Raw genomic sequence first — 20,904 nt, 5'->3', positions numbered from 1 at the left:
ATGTGTGTTAAGTATTGCTACTAGTATCTGGAATTCCCAAGAGGAAACATATTAAAAAAATGTTTTGTTTCAGTTTAGCAGAGACAGTAACATCTGCTTTTTGATCATGTTTTAGTTAAACTTCTAAGGAAATGACTGTGCTTGTGATTTTACATGTATGTGAACAATTTTGCAGGGATTAATGATGGAAGCACTGAAGCTGCAATGACATTACTTGCAATGGGAGATCCAATGTTTCAGTTAAAAATAAGCACTCAAGGTATGATTTATTTATTTGCCAAATCCTTCCGTGTGTCTCATGGGTTCACTTGTGGGTTGGGGTTTGGGTAGAGGTCATAATGACCCTTCCTTCATATCCTGTCACTATAGCAGCAAGTGTGGATTCCTTCTTTGTGTTCAGTATGAAAGAGAGGAGGATTTATTGGGCCATGATTCACTGTCTAGCAAGGTAAAATGGTCCAGCCCCAGCCAAAATACTGCCAACTTAATTACGTGCTTGCCAGAGGTGCGTAGAGCTCTTTTTCAGCAAAAGATATGTACCTCACCACATGGAATACATGCCCTGATCAACTCATTTCATATCGGCAGTATGACTCTTGTACATAATGGGCATTCAGCACCTTTTTTCTCTGCTGTCCTCTGTTTGTACTGCTAAGAAGGACTTTGCAGGTGTGTATGTGGATATGTTCACTGCTGTGTACTACAGTTACTTCAAACTCAGGCTAATAAAGTATTCATGCCACCACACACACAGATGACTCATGTTATGATTAAAAATTTGTCTAAGGGTATGTCTACATTACAAGAGTAGTTGGAATCAACTTAAGTCGAATTTGTAGAATCGACCTTATGAAGTCGAATTTGTGTGTCCACAGTAAGGACACTAATTCGACTTTGTGAGTCCACACTAACGGGGCAAGCGTCGAAATTGGAAGCGGTGCACTGTGGGAAGCTATCCCACAGTTCCCGCACTCCCTGCTGCCCATTGGAATTCTGGGATTTCCCCCCAATGCATGCTGGGGGGAAAACTGTGTCGAGGGTGGTCTTGGGTAACTGTCAGCATTCCACCGTCACTCCCGCCGGCGGGAAATCAGTTTGCGCACTTTTCCTGTTAGTGACAGCGCGGACGCCACAGCACTCCACTGCGATCATGGAGCCCGCTGCAATCATCGCTGCACTTATGGCCGTTGTCAACTCCTCGCACCTTATCGTACACCTCTTCAACAGTCAGATGCTGAGAAATCGGGCGAGGAGGCTCCGGCAGCGCGGTGAGGACATGAAGTCTCAGAGTGGCACAGACCTCTCACAAAGCACGGGATCCCGCGCCATGGAGATCATGGTGGCAATGGGTCACGTTCATGCTATGGGACGGCGATTCTGGGCCCGGGAAACAAGCACGGACTGGTGGGACCGCATAGTGCTGCAGGTCTGGGATGAATCACAGTGGCTGCGAAACTTCAGGATGCGTAAGGGCACTTTCCTTGAACTGTGTGATTTGCTGTCCCCTGCCCTGAAGCACAAGGACACCCGCATGCGAGCAGCCCTGAGTGTGCAGAAGCGAGTGGCCATAGCCCTCTGGAAACTTGCCACGCCAGACAGCTACCGGTCAGTAGCGAACCACTTTGGCGTGGGCAAATCTACCGTGGGGGTTGCTGTGATGCAAGTAGCCAACGCAATCGTTGAGCTCCTGCTCTCGAAGGTAGTGACCCTGGGAAACGTCCAGGTCATCATAGATGGCTTCGCCGCGATGGGATTCCCAAACTGCGGTGGGGCTATAGATGGGACTCACATCCCTATCCTGGGACCAGCCCACCAGGCCAGCCAGTATATTAACCGAAAGGGCTACTTTTCAATGGTGCTGCAAGCACTGGTGGACCATAGGGGACGCTTTACCAACATCAACATCGGGTGGCCGGGCAAGGTTCATGACGCGCGTGTTTTCAGGAACTCTGGTCTGTTTAGACGCCTGCAGGAAGGTAGTTTCTTCCCGGACCACAAAATAAGTGTTGGGGATATGGAGATGCCTATAGTGATCTTCGGGGACCCAGCCTACCCGCTAATGCGCTGGCTCATGAAGCCCTATACAGGCGCCTTGAACAGCGACAAGGAACTCTTCAACTACCGGCTGAGCAAGTGCAGAATGGTGGTGGAGTGTGCTTTCGGACGTCTCAAGGGGAGATGGCGAAGCTTACTGACTCGCTCGGATCTCAGCAAAACCAATATCCCCATTGTTATTGCTGCTTGCTGTGTGCTCCACAATCTCTGTGAGAGCAAGGGGGAGACCTTTATGGCGGGATGGGAGGTTGAGGCAAATCGCCTGGCTGCTGATTACGCTCAGCCAGACACCCGTGCAATTAGAAGAGCCCAGCGGGAAGCGTTGTGCATCTGGGAGGCTTTGAAAGATAGATTCCTCAGGTTGCAGGGTAACCTGTGACTGTTCAGGTTCTTTACAGAGAATCTGAACCTTCCCCTCTTTCAGTTACTATTGACTTTCTTTTGCGGTTACATACCCCGTTCACCACGTTTCCCCCCTTCCAACACACGTTTAAAAATAAAGTTAATGGAATATTGTTAACTAACAACATTTTCTTTACTAATGAATTCACGTTTAAAGGGTTGAAACAGGGACGCAGACTGTGGTGGGTAGGGTGTGCAGTGATGTACAGACCGCTTCTACACTCGAGGAATGACAGGCTCCTGCCCCTAGAGCGGTCTGCACTGCCGGACTGGTTGTTTCAACGAAGCCTGCCATCCCTCCTTTTCGGGATTCTGTGTGCGGGGGCTATGTGGCCTTGTGGCGGGGGAGGACGTTTACAAGTGGGTGTGAAGGAAGGGGTGAGGGGTGCAGGCTCTGGGCTGGGGGTGGGGGCGTAGGAAGGGGTGAGGGGTGTGTGGGAAGGGGGAGGAGGTGTAGGGGGATGAGGTCTCTGGCTGGGGCTGAGGGTTTGGGGCATTGGAGAGGCTCAGGGCTATGGTGGAAGGGCAGGGTAAGGGCAGCCTGCCTTGCCATTTGTGTATGGCAGGCGCTAGGACCCTGGGGCACCAGACAGCATTTCTGCCGGGAGCCGCTCTACTGTCAGGCAGGTACGCAGCGTGGCGGGGCGGGGGGAGACCCGTGGGGGCCAGGGCCCGATCCAGGCAGGGCCGGGGGAGAGATCCAGCTCCAAATATAGCTGGAGCAGGGCACCTGCCGCCTATGCACAGAACATGAAAAACATCTCCCAGACTGACCAGGGTGCCTAGTGACTGCACTGTGTGTGTGACCTGCTGTAGATCCTGCCCCCGTGTCTGTACCCAGGTAATGGTGACCGTCCTATGCAATTATCAAACCCCTCCCCCCCCCTTCACACAAAGTCTTCTGTAAAGAAACATGACGGAAACAGTAATGAACAGCAAACTATTTTGAATAATCAACTACACAGTGAGGGGACGAAACTGGGATTTGGGCTTGGGTGATCCAGGAAGGGAAGGACTTCTCAAAATTTAGCGAATGAGAGCTTTTTGGTACTTGAGCACTCTGCTGGGGTGGAGTGACAGTTTTCACGGCCCCTGGCGCACCTCCTTCTTGTTATTTTGGGTGAGGGGGGTATTGGACTTTGTGGCGGGGGAGGGCGGTTGCAGATACAGTGCAGGGGGGCTCTGTCCTCCTGCCTGCGGTCCTGCAGAACATCCACAAGGCGCCTGAGCGTGTCCGTTTGCTCCCTCATTAGTCCAAGCAGCGTTTGAGTTGCCTGCTGGTCCTCCAGACGCCATCTGTCCTTCCGTTCGCTGTGTGAGCGCTGCTGCTGGGAGAGGTTCTCCCTCCACTGGCTCTGCTGGGCTGCCTCGGCTCGGGAGCAGCCCATAAGTTCTGCGAACATCTCATCGCGTGTCTTTTTCTTGCGCTGCCTAATCTGCACCAGCCTCTGTGAGGGGCATGCTGGAGCAGGTCGGGATACAGGTGCAGCTGTGTGATGGGGAAAAAGGGATTGACTTCCTTATAAAGATACAGTTTTGCAAAGAAGAAACATAGTCTAGTCAGTCTCTGTGAACAAGACCATGCACAGCACTCACTCAGGGAAAGTTCGAATTTTCGGAATTCGCTTTCATTGCCTGGGGGATTGCACTGCAGATCAGACAAGCGGGGCAGAACAGCAGAATCCGTGGAGCAGCCAGGCATGGTAAGCCAAAAACTTTTGGCTGCTTAAAAGTCAATGTATACCACTGTCCTCCTGCTACAGGCAATCCTGAAAGCATAAACTCTGCCCCTGTTGCACCCCCTCGCGTCTGTTCCCTGGGAAAGATCCCTGTAGGCTGCCACTCTGCAGCCTCCACCACGTGGCTGTAAAGTGACGCTCATTGTTATGCAAAGGAACAGTGAAGCACTCCCAATACTAATAGTACACAAATTACTGTAATTAAATGCAGGAGTCTCCGAGCGAGATCACCCTGAGGAGGGTCACTGAGGCAGATAGAGAGCGCATGCTGCGTGAAAGCCAGCACAAACCAGGGGCCTATGCTGCCATGCTCATGGAGGCAATGCTCCCAGAGTACCTGATGATAGCCTGGCGCGGAAAAGTGTGCTACCACGGAGCACCCAATAAGGCAGCTCTCCCCAGGAACCTCATGCGGAGGCTTTTCGATTACGTGCAGGAGAGCTTCTCGGAAATCTCCCAAGAGGATTTCTGTTCCATCCCCATATATATTGACCTTCTTTTCAACTAGTAACTATTCCTGCTCCATTAAAAATAAATATTAACATGTTTAAAGCACTTACAGACTGATCCTTCCCCTGATTCAGAGTCCGGGGTAACGGCTGGGGAGGGTTGGTAGGGGATCTCAGTGAGGGTGATGAAGAGATCCTGGCTGTCGGGGAAATCAGCGTTGTAAGCGCTGTCGACTGCCTCGTCCTCCTCATCTTCCCCGTCCGCGAATATCTCCGAGGAACAGTCCGTCGACAGTATCCCATCCTCAGAGTCCACGCACACTGGTGGGGCAGTGTTGGCAGACCCACCGAGAATGGCATGCAGTGCCTCGTAGAACCGGCATGTCTGGGGCTGGGCTCCGGAGCGTCCGTTTGCCGCTCTGATTTTTTGGTAGCCTTGTCTCAGCTCCTTGACTTTCACGCGGCACTGCGTTGTATCCCGGCTTTATCCTCTGAGTGCCATGGCTTTGGAGACCTTCTCGTAGGTCTTTGCATTCCGTTTGTTGGAGCGCAGCTCCGAAAGCACAGACTCATCGCCCCACACAGCAATGAGATCCAAGACTTCCTGGTCAGTCCATGCTGGGGCCCTCTTTCTAGTCTGAGATTCCCTGGACTCCTCTGCTGGAGAGCTCTGCATCGTTGCCAGTGCTGCTGAGCTCGCCACGACGTCCACACAGGAAATGAGATTGAAACTGGCCAGACAGGAAAAGGAATTCACATTTCCCCGGGGCTTTTCCTGTGTGGCTGGTCAGAGCATCCAAGCTCGGACTGCTGTCCAGAGCGTCAACAGAGTGGTGCTCTGTGGGATAGCTCCCGGAGCTACTAAGGTTGATTTGCATCCACACCTAGCCTAATTCGACATAGCCATGTTGAATTTAGCGCTACTCCCCTCGTCGGGGAGGAGTACAGAAGTCGAACTAAAGAGCCCTCTATGTCGAATTAAATAGCTTCGTGGCGTGGACGGGTGCACGGTTAATTCAAATTAACGCTGCTAAATTCGAATTACAGTCCTAGTGTGGACCAGGCCTAAGTCATTTTATTGTCTTACCTTTTCTGAGATAGATCTGGAACTTGTTCTCAGGGTTGGTCTCTTGCTTTGAGTTAGCAGCAGTTGGCAATACTGCAAAGGAGGAGTGGGGGAGCAGAATCAATTTTTTTTAAAAAAAAGAAGCCAGTATAGATGGTAACACCACAGCCACCGATATTGAAAGAACTGTTGCAGCACTATGTAACTGTCACTGGTAGCAAGGGGGGGAGGAAGTAAATTAATTTTCACTTCTGCCTTCAGCTCTTCATAGAGGTTCAATTGGCTGCTGAAGCTTTAGGAAAAGAGTTGCTGAATTCTTACTGTTCTTAACTGATCTTTCAGTGGATAAAATGTATTAGTTCTTTCTTTGCTAGGACACTCAGGTTGTTCACCTAAGTGTGTGTGTTAATTTTTAAAACAAAATTGTACAAAAAACAAATGGTGATTCAAAGGTTGAAGATTTGGTGTCCTCATCCAGTCTTTTTTGGGAGATGAAACTTGATCTATTAAGCATTTTAATGACAGGTTGTTGTTTTTTAAAAAAAAAGTATTAAACCAGTACTAAGATTATTTTCAGTATCCCTGCATCCCTAAAACCTGGTTATGCTCAGTAGTGTGATTGGTGCAGCTGAGACATAAATGTCAAGTCACTCTATACCCTGGAGAGCGTATACTCTAGAAAATAAATATGGAAAGACAAGATATGGTAGAGGAGATCCAGAAAAAGCATTCGCCCCCTAGATTTTTATATTGTGATTCGTTTTGTGTAGGTCTCACAGGGACTAGTGTCTCATAAGTCAGACCAGTGGAGAAGAGCTAGGCTTATGTGGTCCATAGTAGTCCATTATCTGTTTCGTCTTACTTCTTAAACCAGAAATATTGTTTTCCATTCTGTTTAGCTATACTGTTAAATCATTGTTTATTAACCTGGCATTAGGTTGACTTTTAACATATGTAGAGGTAATCTCTGCACTCTAACCAACAAAAAATCTAGACATCAAGATGTGCTTTCACCCGGGATTTGAATTTGTATCTCTGTAGAATGCTGTTGTTCAAAATGAGGCCTATGGTTGATCTACCTGTAAATGGCTTCATGTGAAGACATAAAACTTGCATCTTTTTAATTATGCCTTTATTTTTAAACAAGGAAGGACACAGGTGTTTCCTGATCACGATGAATTGCACATGGCTGATAGCCTCATAAACCAGCCTAATACAGAGCAAAATGCGGCCCCAAGTAATCAGTCACTTTCTTCACCTACTAATAATGAACTGGTTACCTCAGAGGATGGAAACAAAGTCATTCTACAGGACCAAAGTTCTGGAAAAGAAGCAAGTGTAGAAATTTTTTTTAAGGAAGATGCTGCGCCTAGCAGGTTAATTTCACTGTTTTTCTTTAATCTTTCCCCCCCAGTGATCTGTTCTCTGACAGGGCTCCCCTTTAAGGCTTCTGCCACCATACTTTTAGGTTGACAAGTAGTCTTGTTTTAGCTATCACGGCTCATAGGTTATGTAGTTCCACTTCATATGGATGCCTGTCCTTTTTTCTTCCCTTTTAAATAGGGACTTTAGGTTAAAATAGAAGTGATGGAAATGTACAACTTCCAATTCCTGAATCCCCATTTTTAAATAAGGATATGCTTGAAAAACTGAATTTTAAAACTTACCTCACGTGACTGGCCACTATTTTATCTGGCCTTTTTTTTTTTTTTTGGAAGACTTTGTGTCACTTGTCAGACAAAGGCCAGTGGTTTAAATTTCATTGCTACTTGTCATGCAGCTTAAAGGCTTTCAGGTGGCCACTGTACATCTATAACTAATAGCAAAAAAGGAATTGCTCGAGCTTCTGCCACAGGTAGAGTACGTGGCTCTGCCCTGCTTTCTGTTGTGAATACTGTTTAAAGATGAACTTCAAGTTAATGAAGTAACTCAGTGAACTTATTTTCAAAATGCAATTGGTAATCATGTCAACTTGTTTAGAAAGTTCTTGAATTTTTTTAGCTGCTTGCAAAAATGATCAAACGTAGGTTCCCTGCAAATGTTTAAGATTTTTACATTGAAGCAAAACCTGACAGTGCTAATGTGTAACTTCACCTGCTTGTTTTAACCCAAATTGACCCCTCCAAAAATCAACCTCCAAACCTTCAAAATTAGATGACCTGTTTCTACTTTAATGTTACATTTTAATCGAAGTATTACATTTTTTAAAGATTTCAGTTGCAGAGGAAAAATTCTGAGTTACCTAGCTGCTGTAAACAGACTTGTTCTGGTCCTTGTTGATCACTATGATTACAGCTGTACTCAGGCTCCAGTCACTCAAAGTTCTCCCAGTTCAACTGGCCTTTCTGCTTCTCTTCGTCCTGCCAGTCTGCCCATTTTTCCTGCTAACTCCCATCACTACTCTTGTTCATCGGCCCAACTGCCTCTGCCCTGCCCCTCTCCCCCCACCATTACGGCCCTCGTTGCTGGTATTAATTTCTTCTTGATACTGAATTCAAACACATTAAAGAATGGAGAGGTTAAATTACATTTTATGGTGGTTTTTCTATTTCTTTGTAGTGATCACCCTGTGCCCAAAGTGACTAGTACACCAAGGTTTGCAAGATGCAGACTTCCTAAGCCTAAACCAAATCTTAGCAGAGTACCGGGAACAAACAGGAATGTTCATCAGAAATCTCTTAGTCCAAATGCAGATGTGGAGCAATTCAGGCAGGTTCAAAGTGGTGAGTTTCTCCTTTATTTCTAAGCTTTAGAAAATAGGAGCCTAACTTTAGGCTCCTAAATATGGAATTAGGAGTAGATCTGGGCGAATAACCTTTTTTGATAGGCTGGCAGATCAGAAAAATTGGATAAAAAAAATTGTGGGTCAAATCGAATCCAAAAATTTCAGTGAATCAAAAATTAGTTTGGGTTCTAATGAAACAACGTATTTACAGGCATTTTTAAAAGGTGAGGAGGCAGTGGCCTTCTAACTTTTAGCCCCGTGGTTAGGGCACTCACCTGGGAGAGAGGAGACCTGGATTTAAATCCAGCTTCAGAGCCTGGATTTGAACCTGACTCTCTCCCATCCCAAGAGAGGTCCCTTAACCACAAAGCTGTAGGGTATTCTGGGGCGAATTTGTCTCCATCTCTTCCTTTGAAACTGTTCCATGTTGTAAAAACTACCTTAACAGGCATTGGGCCAGACTGAGTGGGTAAGAATAACTCTGCAGCCTGATGATTAGGGCACTGATGTGGGAGACATAAGTTTGGATCCATGCTCTAAATCAGGGAATTGAACCCAGATCTCCCTTGACCCAAGTGAGTGCCATAACCATCGGGCTAAAAGTTAGAAGGTGGCTTTCTCCCCCTTCAGTCATTTTGTGACTCTAAGCCAAATTTTAATTTTTGGATAAAACTATTTGGCACATTCATGGCAAATTTGCAAATTGTTTCAGATCAATTGAAATCGCATTTTAAAACTATTTGTCTTAATTATTTTGCCCACCTCTACTTAAGAGCCTACCTTTTTAGGTGTCTTTTTTTTTTTTCCTGAAAATCTTGGCCATAAAACTAACACAAATTGAAAACTCAGCTTTCTGTTCATGTCTACAGGCATGCATCAACATTTCAACAGCAGAGTGTCCAACTATTAAATTCCATACCTGTCTCCTGTTCTTGTATCTCTTCAAGTGTAACCATATTTGTCTTTGTAGTATTTTTATAAGTAGTCCCATAAGCTAATGCATATATGGTAGTGTAAGGCATTCAAACAGTAAGTCTTCTTGTTGTTGGTAGCAAAATATTACACACACTAATTAACATGATTTCATTTAATTTTTAAAATCTTAGAGGGGAAAGCTCTGAGAGAGACCATAGAAGAGCAGGAAGTGGATCTAGAATGGAAGGTCAGACCAGCTCAGAACAGTTCTGCAGGTCTGCAGAATTTTGGATCTGGAAGCACAGACCTTGCCGAGTAAGTAAAGTTAACATATATGAAAAAATCCTTTATTCATATGCTAATTGGTATGTGTCTTAAATGTTTTGGACTAAATTTTCAAAAATGTGCATTTCAAATGGATGCAGAACACAGGGAGATGTACATAAAAGATACATTTAAATTGTGGGAAACTGGCAATGGTGTCTGCAGTTGTTTTGGGTGCACTACTTAGTTCCACAGTGTGGTAGGGGTTTTTTGGGTTTGGGGTGTTTTTGGTTTTTTTAAGGCCTTTTTGTACTGAATATCCTTTATGTAAGGCTAATGGAATCAGAACTTTTATTTGTATGTTTGGCAGTGTAGCCACTATTGAGTCCCAGGAACTTAGAAAGCAACTAGGTCCATTTTTCTGATGGATACTTTGGATGAAATTTATGGAGGTCATGGTTCACCTGTGGGCTGTTTGACTGTGCTTGCAGCTAATGTCTCACTTTGGATGCCTTGTGAGACTGAGCTAGGAGAGGTTTTGTCAAATAAGGCATTCCCTAAAAGTATTTTATCCTTAGATTTCTGTGGGATTTTTAATATTTTCCTTAATAGAGGAATCTATTTATGGTATAAAGTGTTTGTTTTTTGTATGATTTGTTTTACTTTTTGCATAAAGGAAATATTTCAGCACACAATAGCCATAACAGCCTGATTTACCCCATGTCACAGTATATGTTACATATTGTTTATTTGGTTTCAAATTAACTGTATACATGTTTCAGAACAGAAAACAAGACAAGAGAGACTTGGGAAGCTTCAGTGGCGTTAAAAACTCCCATAATATCTCCAACAGCAGAGATTTGCCTACCTGGGCTAGAGAATAATCCTAATCAAAGTTCTACTGGTGTCCTTCCTGAAAATAAGCCCGGTACTGTTATGCACAACTTGCATGAAGTTCAGTTGACACAGGTAAAAATAACTTGTATTTTTTTTAAACGTGATGTATTAGAATGCCTGTTTTTGTAAGAGGCTGTAAAAAGAGAAGTTATTTGGAGAAACTATAAAGAAGGCAATAACATTTTTTTTAAAAGTTTTCATCCATTCTGGGTAACTAAGTGAAATTTAATGGCCTGTGGTATTCAGGAGGTGAGTTTAGATGAACTAATGGCCTCTTCTGACCTAAAAAAAAATAAAAAATCTATGAATCCTAAATCACTTTTTCCTGATTGGATAATTTAGCCCTGAACTACCATAATATGTACATGCATAGCATAGATATGCAATGTTGGGATTTGCATGCACCCGTAGATATGTCCACACAAATATCCCAAATTGTGCTCCCCCTTTGAGATGTGCATGGTTGTTGTACACATTTGATTCTTTAGCTTTATATTGTACTTTTAGTTTTGCCAAAATGCTATTATGATCAGACTTGCATTTCTATACCTACCTTCTCTCATTTTATTAAAAATTATTATTGTCCTTTTTCTGGCAAGATTTTAGATTGACAAGGTGGGTCAAGTAATATCTTTCATTGGACGAACTTCTGTTGGAGAGGGAGACAAACATTTAAGCGTACACAGAGCTTTTCTCCAGGTCAGCTTGTCTGGCTCACCAACAGAATTTGGTCCAATAAAAGATATTCCCTCCCCCATCTTGTCTCTAATATCCTGGGACCAACATGGCTTCAACAACACTGCATACAAGATTTTAGATTGAACTTTCATGCTACTAATTGTCTAACAATTAACAAACAAACGCAAAAAACAAATGAAAAAACAAAACCTTCCTAGTTATTCTTAGTTTCTTAAACCTTTTTACTTTGATTATTGAATATACAGTACTTCAATATAATGAAGGGCATTTTAGAGATCCAGTAAATTGCCAAGCTCTTGACTTCCTTCTTGATGCTAGCAGGGACTAAATTATTACAGCTCTTTAGCTTTGCCCTTTGCCAGTTGGTTCAGAGCTCAACTGACTCTGCCCAAGTAGAACCAAGTGCAGGACTGAATGTGCCCTCACAACACTCTTCCTCCAACAAGAGTGCTATAAAATACTACTTTTTTTAGCAACATAATCTGCCATGAAAGGGAAGGGGAAGGAAGAGTGACTAAGCTCAATGTTTTTCTCCAAGCTCCAGAGTGTTTCCGTAATAGGTAGGGGAATTGATGCTCTTTGCAGTGCTGAGCAATCCATTATATGAGTCAGCTTTGCAGGGTTGTGCGGTAGGAAAAGTAAACTTTTTTTTTTTTAAAACAAATAATTTCTAGAGGGAATGAAGATAAAGTACATATAAGCAGAACACACAATAATGCTTATAGTTAAATTACCCAAGTATTTCCAGTCCCCATCATCTTTATATCCTTCCATCCTAAATACTCAGCATAGTTTGGGGGGAAAAAAATCAACGAAATCTGGAGAGGGTATGGTTAAATTACTCTGCATTGTTACTCTTAACACTTGACTTTTGTTTTGTAAACACTTATCAAGAATTCTTCAATAACACTTTTTTTCTGTTTTCTAGAGTTGTTTGCCAGGCTTGTTAATATTTCTTTTGAAATACTTTTTCTAGACTGAAGCAGTTACACAGGAGTTTCAACAGCAAAACATAACCAGCACAAAAGAAACTTCAGGTACAGTACATTAATGGCCTAAAATAGCAAAGCAATACTTGCTAGCCCAGCTAGGTGTAATATTAAGTCACTGTGTCTCAGAACTGCTTTTAATAATTTCTTTTTTAGTGTTAGTGTGAGTAAAAATAAAATGAAAACAAAATTAGTATGGTAGAAGTACCCATGCAAAGATGGATCAAGAAATTAAGAACTTTCTATTATAACACTGATGTAATTGATCTTTTATGATTTGATATTAAAGTAGCTTGAGTTAGTGATGTGCAGATAATTGATTTTTTTTGCTATTGTATATTTAAATTCATGCCACAAGTCACTGAAGAGACTTAAGTTTTGAAGCATTTTTAGATGTTGCCTCAGTAAGCTTACACATTTGAATGCAGCAGAAGATATTAAGTGGATAGAACAAACTAAGATAAATAAAAACAAAATTCAGAACCAATACAGTTTGAATAATAAGAAAAAAAAATCTCGGAATTATAAATCTGAGACACTTACTTTAAAGGAATTAGTCTCACTGCTAAGGTTGTAATTTACACTTTCAAAATGAAGGCATATGTGACTCCAGGCTCCTTATCCCATTGTGCCTTGTTATTGCAGAGGTCTTGCAATAGTGAATCATCTTTCAAAACACATTAACTGAGATAAAGAAGCAAAGTGAATTAAGAGTGGAGTAGTACTTTTAAATCAACAAAAATCAAGGAGTTTCTGCATTATATTAGAGTTTTTTGTATAATTTAGGTTTAATTTTCAGTCTTTTCCTTCTAAGCCATTCTTCACAAACTTTCTTCGGGGTATTCTAAATTTAGTGATACATTAAATATACTACATACAGCATGCTAATAGCTTGTTCTTCTTCGAGTGCTTGCTCATATCAATTCCAATTAGGTGTGCGCGTGCTGCGTGCACAATTGTCGGAAGATTTTTACCCTAGCAACACTCGGTGGGTTGGCTGAGGTGCCCCCTGGAGTGACGCCCGTGACAGTCATTGGAACTGTGGAGCACAGCTTAGCTGATCTCCACTTCCCTTGCTCTTAGCTTGTTTATATCTGTAGATAGTTGTTATAGAGTACTTTCTAGTTGTAGTTATTGTCTTTAGTGTACATAGTACTTGAAAGTAAGGGGTTTCTCCCTTTCTCAAGCTCGGCCTGCCGTCTACCCCGGAGACTTTCTCCACAGCACACAACCTGATTGCGCTCACCGAGCCAGTACCGTCACAACCTTCGGTACCGCCAGTGTGGGCTGTTCCCTCGATAGAGCGAAACAGAGTAAGCAATGATCCCGGTCCCAATCCAGATCACGATCCTGATCCAGGCGCTGGTCTTGTCCACGGCACCACTCGCAGGCGCCGGTCGCACTTGTGAAGCCGCTCTGCCTCTCGAAGATCTCCTTCCCAATACAGTCGGTACTGGTCCAGCTTCCGGCACGGATCCTGGCGCCAGTCTACTCGGAGTCGTTCCCGTTACCGCTCCGGCCGTAGATCTTCATCGAGGTCCAGATCTGCCTCCCAGCACCAATACAACCTTCAGTCCCAGTCCAGATCGCAGTACCGCTTGAGACCACGGTGCTGATCTCCATTGCCGCAGCGTGGGCCAACAACACAGGACAGTGCGATCCAGCATGAGCGATTGGCTCCACCTTGGCCGTCCCACCCCAACTCGAGATCATCCCAAGCGGAGAGTGGCTACCACGTCCATGCCCAAGACGCGGCCAGTGCTAGCCAATGGCATGACTAGGGGCAGGATCCTGCTCAGGGACCCCCACAATGGTCCTTTTGGACCCCTTGGGCTTACCATCAGGCCCAAGGTGTCCCATCGGGGGCTTCTTGCTCTGCCCACTTGGAACCCTGGGTCCTGAAGGCAACTGTCAGTCCATGTCCTCCTCCTCCTCCCCCTCTCTCCCGCTCCCCTCCCGTCCCTGGGGCTCAGAGGCGACAGCCCTACCCTCAGCTCAGGCCCACGCCCCTAGCGTGGTGGACCTAGGGTAACCCCCCGCCTTCCCCCCCCCCCCCCGCAAGACTTGCCCCTCTGGGTCCTACGCACAGTGGAAAGTGCATATCAACTTCAATTTGTTTTGTCCCCTCGTCCCTCTTCGGGGACCCCTCTCACGAGCAACTCCTCCTACAGGAGGTGCAAACGCTCCTAACTATCGGAGCTATAGAGGAAGTTCCAAAGGAACTGAGGGGCAGGGGGTTTTACTCCCGTTACTTCCTAATCTCCAAGGCAAAGGGGGGGCTACGGCCCATTCTGGACCTGCACGGACTCAACAAATTCACGGTAAAGTTGAAGTTCTGCGTGGTTTCCCTGGGGACCATTATTCCTTTCCTGGAGACTGGTACGCCGCCCTCAGCATGAAGGACGCATACTTCCACATAGCAATTTACCCCCCGCACAGGCGCTTCCTTCGCTTTGTGGTCAACCAACAGAACTTCCAATTTACTCTCCTTCCCTTCAGCCTAACCATGGCACCAAGGGTCTTTACAAAGTGTATGGCTGTCGTAGCTACCTCACTCCGTTGACATCGGATCTAAGTATTTCTGTATCTCGACGACTAGCTCATTCGGGGTCGCTCTGAGCAACAAGTGCAATCTCATGTTCAGTTCACCATGAATTTGTTCAGACAGCTGGGCCTGCTGCTCAATGTCGAAAAGTCCACTTTGCAGCCGACCCAAAGAATAGACTTCATCAGAGCAGTCCTGGATTCAAATCTCGCCTGTGCGTTTCTACTGCACGCCCGCTTCCAGTCCATGGCAAGCATTATCCACAGCCTCCAAAGCCACCCGACCTCGACAGCACACACGTGCCTTGTTCTACTGGGACACATGGCATCTTGCACCTTTGTGACCACACATGCCAGACCGCACCTCTGTCCACTTCAGGCCTGGCTCTCATCAGTGTAACGCCCAGGCCGGGACAATTTAGACACAGTGCTCACAGTACTGACAGAAGTGTTAACCTCCCTGGTTTGGTGGCAGAACCCCAACTCGGTAGGTGGGGGACATGCAATCCCTCCATCTCACAGCATGGATGTTGCATGGCTAACTCAATCTGAGCTACGTTGCTCCCGCTTGGTGCAGCACATACTCTTGGGTAGCAGAAAGCCCTCTACTAGGTCCACGTATCTGGCCAAGTGGAAGTGTTTCTCCTGCTGGTGTGCCCTGAGCAATACTGCTCCTCTGGAGGTGCCAGTACCTACCATCTTAGACTATCTCTTGTCCTTGAAACAGCAAGGCCTGGCGATTTCATCCATCAGAGTACTCCTAGCAGTGATTTCGGCCTTCCACCCGGGTGAAAATGGGTGCTTGGTTTTCTCCAATCCTATGGTCAGCAGGTTCCTCAAGGGATTGGAACATCTGTACCCACAAATTCGGCATCCGACCCCTACATGGGACCTCAGCCTGGTCCTATCCAGACTCATGGGTGCCCCGTTGGAGCTGATGGCCACTTGCTCGCTCCTGTACCTGTCCTGGAAAACAGCTTTCCTCGTCACCATCATTTCGGTGAGATGTGTGTCAGAGCTTTGAGCCCTTATGTCGGACCCACCGTATACAGTGTTTCATAAGGACAAGGTACAGCTGCGACCACACCCCACCTTCCTTCGTAAGGTTGTGTCTGCCTTCCATGTCAACCAAGACCTCTTCCTTCCAGTCTTCTACCCGAAGCTGCATGCTTCTCGACGAGTACAGCTGCATTCCCTAGACATTCGCAGGGCCCTCACCTTTTACATCGAGCGAATGAAACCTTTTAGGATGACCCAGCTGTTCATAGCTGTGGCAGACCGGATGAAGGGCCTCCCGGTCTCCACACAGCGCATCTCATCCTGGATTACATCATGCATCCGTGCGTGCTGTGACTTACCTGGTGTCCCAACTACACACCTTACCGTCCACTCCACTCGGGCTCAAGCTTTGTCCTCCACCTTCCTTGCTCATGTACCCATACAGGAGATCTGTAGGGCAGCAACTTGGTCATCGGTGCATACCTTTGCTTCCCACTACACGAGAGTGCAGCAGTCCAGGGATGATGCTGCATTTGGTTCAGCGGTCCTTCACTCCGCAACATCTCACTCCGATCCCACCACCTAGGTAAGGCTTGGGAGTCACCTAATTGGAATTGATATGAGCAAGCACTCGAAGAAGAAAAGATGGTTACTCACCTTTGTAACTGTTGTTCTTCGAGATGTGTTGCTCATATCCATTCCAAACTCGCCCTCTTTCCCCTCTGTCGGAGTAGCCAGCAACAAGGAATTGAGGGGGCGCTCATTCGGCAGGGACATATATCCGGCGCCATAAGGGCACCACTCCAGGGGGCACCTCAGCCGACTCACCGAGTGTTGCTAGGGTAAAAATCTTCCGACGATTGTGCACGCGGTTTGTGCACGCGGTGTGTGCACACCTAATTGGAATGGATATGAGCATCACATCTTGCAGAGCAACAGTTACAGAGGTGAGTAACCATCTTTTACTCTGTAGTTCAATGTGAAGAGCTAATTGGACAATGCTGAGGTCTGCTAGATTTGGAAACTGATTCCTTGTCTTCAACTGCCTTCTTGTTAAATTCATCCTAACTGGTGGCAATTGGCTGCTATCTATCTGTTAATGTTTGACTCTTGGAAAAATATGGACTTGTAGAATGTTAGGATTGTCTGTGGGACTAGAACCTGGGACTTCTGCCAAAATAACAAGCTTCTGCTGCTTTAACTAAACGAGTAATTGTTAGCCACTGGTGGTGGTATTAGGTTCTTATCTTTGTGGATAGTGGATGACTTGACTGATTTTAATTAACGAAGCACAAGCTTATAGAGCGTCTGCTTATTATCGTGCTCATCTTTCTGAGTGAAGAGTACTGGCTGGGGCTCTCCTCAGACACAAAACACAGCTCCCAATCAGCTAGAAGGATCACTATAGAGCGATGCTAGGTTACTTCCTTCTCTCCCTGAAGAGGCCAAGCATGTTTCCACGATACTCCCAGCCTTTTCTGGCTTGAGAAAAAAACTGTGACAACCTAATACTAATTGTGGAGAAGGGCATGATACAACACACAACTGCTAGCATTTAAATAGTACACTTTAAATTGTAGGGTTTAATTATCTGTTTCTTGTCTTCAACATGTTTTGGTAGTGAATGGAAGTGGTAATGAATATCCAGAGGAGGCGGAGGAACAGACTTTTATTTTAACATTGGTGGAAATTCCAGCTGACTCGAGAGAGTACCATGATGCATCTGTGTCACTAGAACAAGCTTTGGAACCATTGCTGCCAGCCCCCATACTTCTCACTCCAGTGAATACAGGCTTAGCTAATGTGATGGGAGAGCAGAGGTAAATGATCAATATATTACAAGATAAATGTGCATTTATTTCTGAGCCTCTCAGGCTAACTTATTGGAGCCTCTAAAGTTAAATACATTTGAACTAACTAAAAGAAGAAATGCAGGAGAAACCACTCCTGGCTCATTTATCAGCTTCACTAAAACAAGTGAAATATGATCGTGATTCTGTGAGCAATAAATCAGTTATGTAAATCTGCTGTGTTTTAATTTGTTAAATATTTTGGTCATGTGCCAGCAGCACCATAGTTAGTTTTCACCTGAATTTTCTTTTAGTGGGACTCTTGTAAAGCATAGTTCTATATTGACTTGAATATTTCTGGTGAAAAGTAATGGAAATTATAAATCTGAGCACCTTTATATTTTCTAAAGTACTTTGGACTCCATAGCTAAATCACTTTTTCCAGATTTTTTACGGTCTCACCTTTTTTGGAACACTTCGGTGAAAATGACAGAACATGATAAGAATTCTTTGTTTTAATTTTTTCATTCTGTTGATTAATAATACTTTCCTTGAATAAAGACAGACAAAATTATTTAACTGATGTCAGACTAAGCTTACAGCAGTACAGGAAAACAACAAAGAGTTTGAGTATGCCTGTTACATTGATCTAATACAGGGGTGGGCAAACTTTTTGGGCCAAGGGCTACATCTGGGTGGGGAAATTGTATGCAGGGCTGGCGCAGAGGGTTGGGGTGCAAGAGGGAGTGTGGGGTGTGGGAGGGGGCATGGTGTGCAGGAAGGGGTTCAGGGCAAGGGATTGGAGCAGAGGAGGAGTGCAGGGTGTATGAGGGGGCTCAGGGAAGGGAGTTGGGGTGCAGGAAGGTTGCAGAGTGCAGGAGGGGGCTCAGGGGAGGGGTACACACTGCGGGAGGGGGCTCTGGGGAGGGAGTTGGGGTGCAGGAGTGGTGTGGCGTACGGCGGGGGGTTGGGGTGCACAGGGGTGCAAGGTGCAGCAGGGAGCTCAGGGTAGGGGGTTGGGGTGCAGGAGTGGTGTGGGATATGGCAGGGGGGTTGGGGTGCACAGGGGTGCAAGGTGCAGCAGGGAGCTCAGGGTAGGGGGTTGGGGTGCAGGAAGGGGGCTCAGGGCAGGGAGTTGGGGGGTGGGATGCAGGTGGGATTCAGACACTGGCCCAGCGCCACAGTGGCTCTGGGGTGGCAGCAGTGTGCACCAGAACCGGGGCAGGCTTTCTGCATGCTTGTCCTGTCCCCGGCCCCGCACCACTCCAGGAAGTGCTGTGGCTCTTTCGGGGGGCAGGGGGGAGGACTCCATGTGTACTGCCCTTGCTGTGCCTTCAGGTACCTCCCCCGAAGCCCCCATTGGCCGCGGTTCCCCATTCCCGACCAATGGGAGCTGCAGGGAGTGGTGCCCGGAGTCAAGGGCAATGCACGAAGCCCTCTGCCCGGGGGCTGCAGGGACGTGGAGCTGGCCATTTCTGAGAGCGGTGCGGGACCCACGGCACCACAGGGGGAAATCCCGCAGGCCAGATCCAGCCCGCGGGCCGTAGTTTGCCCACCCTGATCTAATATGACATTGCATATTTTCACATCACACTTGTTGAAATAGGTCTCACATTTCCATGAAATATTGCAACAAAAGGTACGCATAGTAAGTTACAACAATATACTGTAAGTTAAGAGGAAGGGAAATCTTCCTAAGAATAACATAGTAATACACTTTTAAAACTTCGACATGCTTTCTTAATGTATAGTTCTCTTTCCATGTCACAGCATGTGTGAAACTGAGCTTAGGCCCCGAAATGGCACTGTAAGCTCAGCTGTTAAGCCTGCTCCTCTCTCTCTTGAAGATCCTCCCCTTCAGGAAGGATCCTCAGCCATGTGGCTCTGGAGCTCCTGCATCAGGGAATTACTGCCTGTTTAGCCCTTGATGATGATAGGCAGAATTACTGAGGGCCTGTAATGGAATATGTCTCTCAAGTCCACCTGTGTCCTTGTAGGTTCGCCCTGCTCCCTTAATTCCCTTCTGTGGCAGGCCAATTTTGTCTTGGTTGTTCCACTGGACTATCCTCCTCCCCCAAGGGTGTGCAGTGGAAATCTAATAGAGACGAGGCTGCAAGTATAAATACCTTGAGCATCTAGAATACTGTAACCATTACAGTAAAATGCAGTTAATAGTAATGCATGGATTGATTTATGTTCTCATGGAAATGGAGTTTAATTATATTTGACAATTGCTAACATGATTATAGCTGTATCTTTTATCTACTATAACTGACAGGAAGAACCCATTCCCCTTGGTGGTCAGGGATAGTGCAGCAAAATGCAGATCTCAAAATACATGTTTTATTAAAAAGTAATTGTTCTTTTCTACAACTCACTGGAGCAAAAACATCTTCTAGTATGTGATATTTCACATACAAGTCACCTACTAACTCTAGATGTGTTTCATATATGGAAATCTTAGCAGGCATATTAAAGAAAATATGCTATTAGACTGAGTAAAATGAAATATACAGTTCAAGCAGAAAATTAAACAAAATGTTAAAAGAAAAGAACAAGATCTTCTTTGAAAAGATTGACCGAAGATGTCATGAGAATTCCTAGTTCCTTGTGGTTTTAAAAAAACAAAACAAAAACTTGCATTTATCATCTAAATGATAAAAACCTAAAAGGGTTTGAAGCGGTACATGTTGTAGATAAGAATATAAGCAAAGATTTGTTCCTTAATCATCTTATAATTTTGTTGTATACACTACACATTTGATTTTTAAATTTAATTTTTTTAAGATAGTAACTTTTCACAATGGTATTTATAAATACAGCATTGGATCACTGACCACTACAGATGATAAAGCTGCCACCTCTTTAGACAACTGTACAGGAACAGAAGGACTGCAGAGAGCATCAATAGAGACACTTACTAATTTGGATGAGACATCTTGGAAAAGGCATGCTATTGATCTTGAAGAAAGTGACACTCCTCCTGCCAAGCGAACTCCTTCTACCTCAGCAGAGGATAATCTGGCAAATACTTACAAGGTCAGATACTAATTCAGGAAATACCGTTTTATGCATACTATGAAAGGTGTGCAATTTGAAGTGTCTAACTGACTTCAAAGTAATGACTGTATTAACTAGATTAATTACCTCATTTGAAATTTTGCCAAGAAGCTTTTCAGCAGCAAAATGGAAGCTGTAAGTTGCTTTTTGTTTCAAACAGTGGGACTGCTAAATAATCTTTAGGTTCTAGTTTCCATATTCACTTTGGGTATACCCATGGGCCCCGTTTTCCATTGTACTTTTAACTTGATATGCTTGCTAATTGTTTCTGTGCATTCACCCACTTTCACTTTTTTTGATGGTGCACTTGC

General features: G+C 45.1%; 1 protein-coding gene across 7 annotated transcripts in view; it reads left to right on the top strand.

The window, feature by feature from the left end:
• BDP1 (B double prime 1, subunit of RNA polymerase III transcription initiation factor IIIB) overlaps positions 1–20,904 on the top strand; it is a 91,853-nt gene that overhangs the window by 61,136 nt on the left and 9,813 nt on the right. For 6 of the 7 annotated variants that reach the window (XM_039545314.1, XM_039545313.1, XM_039545311.1 and 3 more), the window contains 8 exons: positions 176–259; positions 6,859–7,087; positions 8,271–8,434; positions 9,543–9,666; positions 10,398–10,584; positions 12,188–12,248; positions 17,365–17,563; positions 20,356–20,572. In XM_039545314.1, coding sequence (XP_039401248.1) covers positions 176–259; positions 6,859–7,087; positions 8,271–8,434; positions 9,543–9,666; positions 10,398–10,584; positions 12,188–12,248; positions 17,365–17,563; positions 20,356–20,572 — 1,265 coding nt within the window. Of the gene's footprint in view, positions 1–175; positions 260–6,858; positions 7,088–8,270; positions 8,435–9,542; positions 9,667–10,397; positions 10,585–12,187; positions 12,249–17,364; positions 17,564–20,355; positions 20,573–20,904 lie in introns of those variants that run through there. The other variant, XM_039545317.1, reaches the window with a different exon arrangement.

The sequence above is a fragment of the Mauremys reevesii genome, linkage group 6 (assembly GCF_016161935.1).
Source record: "Mauremys reevesii isolate NIE-2019 linkage group 6, ASM1616193v1, whole genome shotgun sequence".
Classification (NCBI taxonomy): Eukaryota; Metazoa; Chordata; order Testudines; family Geoemydidae; genus Mauremys; species Mauremys reevesii.
Note: the sequence above shows the minus strand (reverse complement) of the source record. Positions and strands in the feature narration are given on the sequence as shown.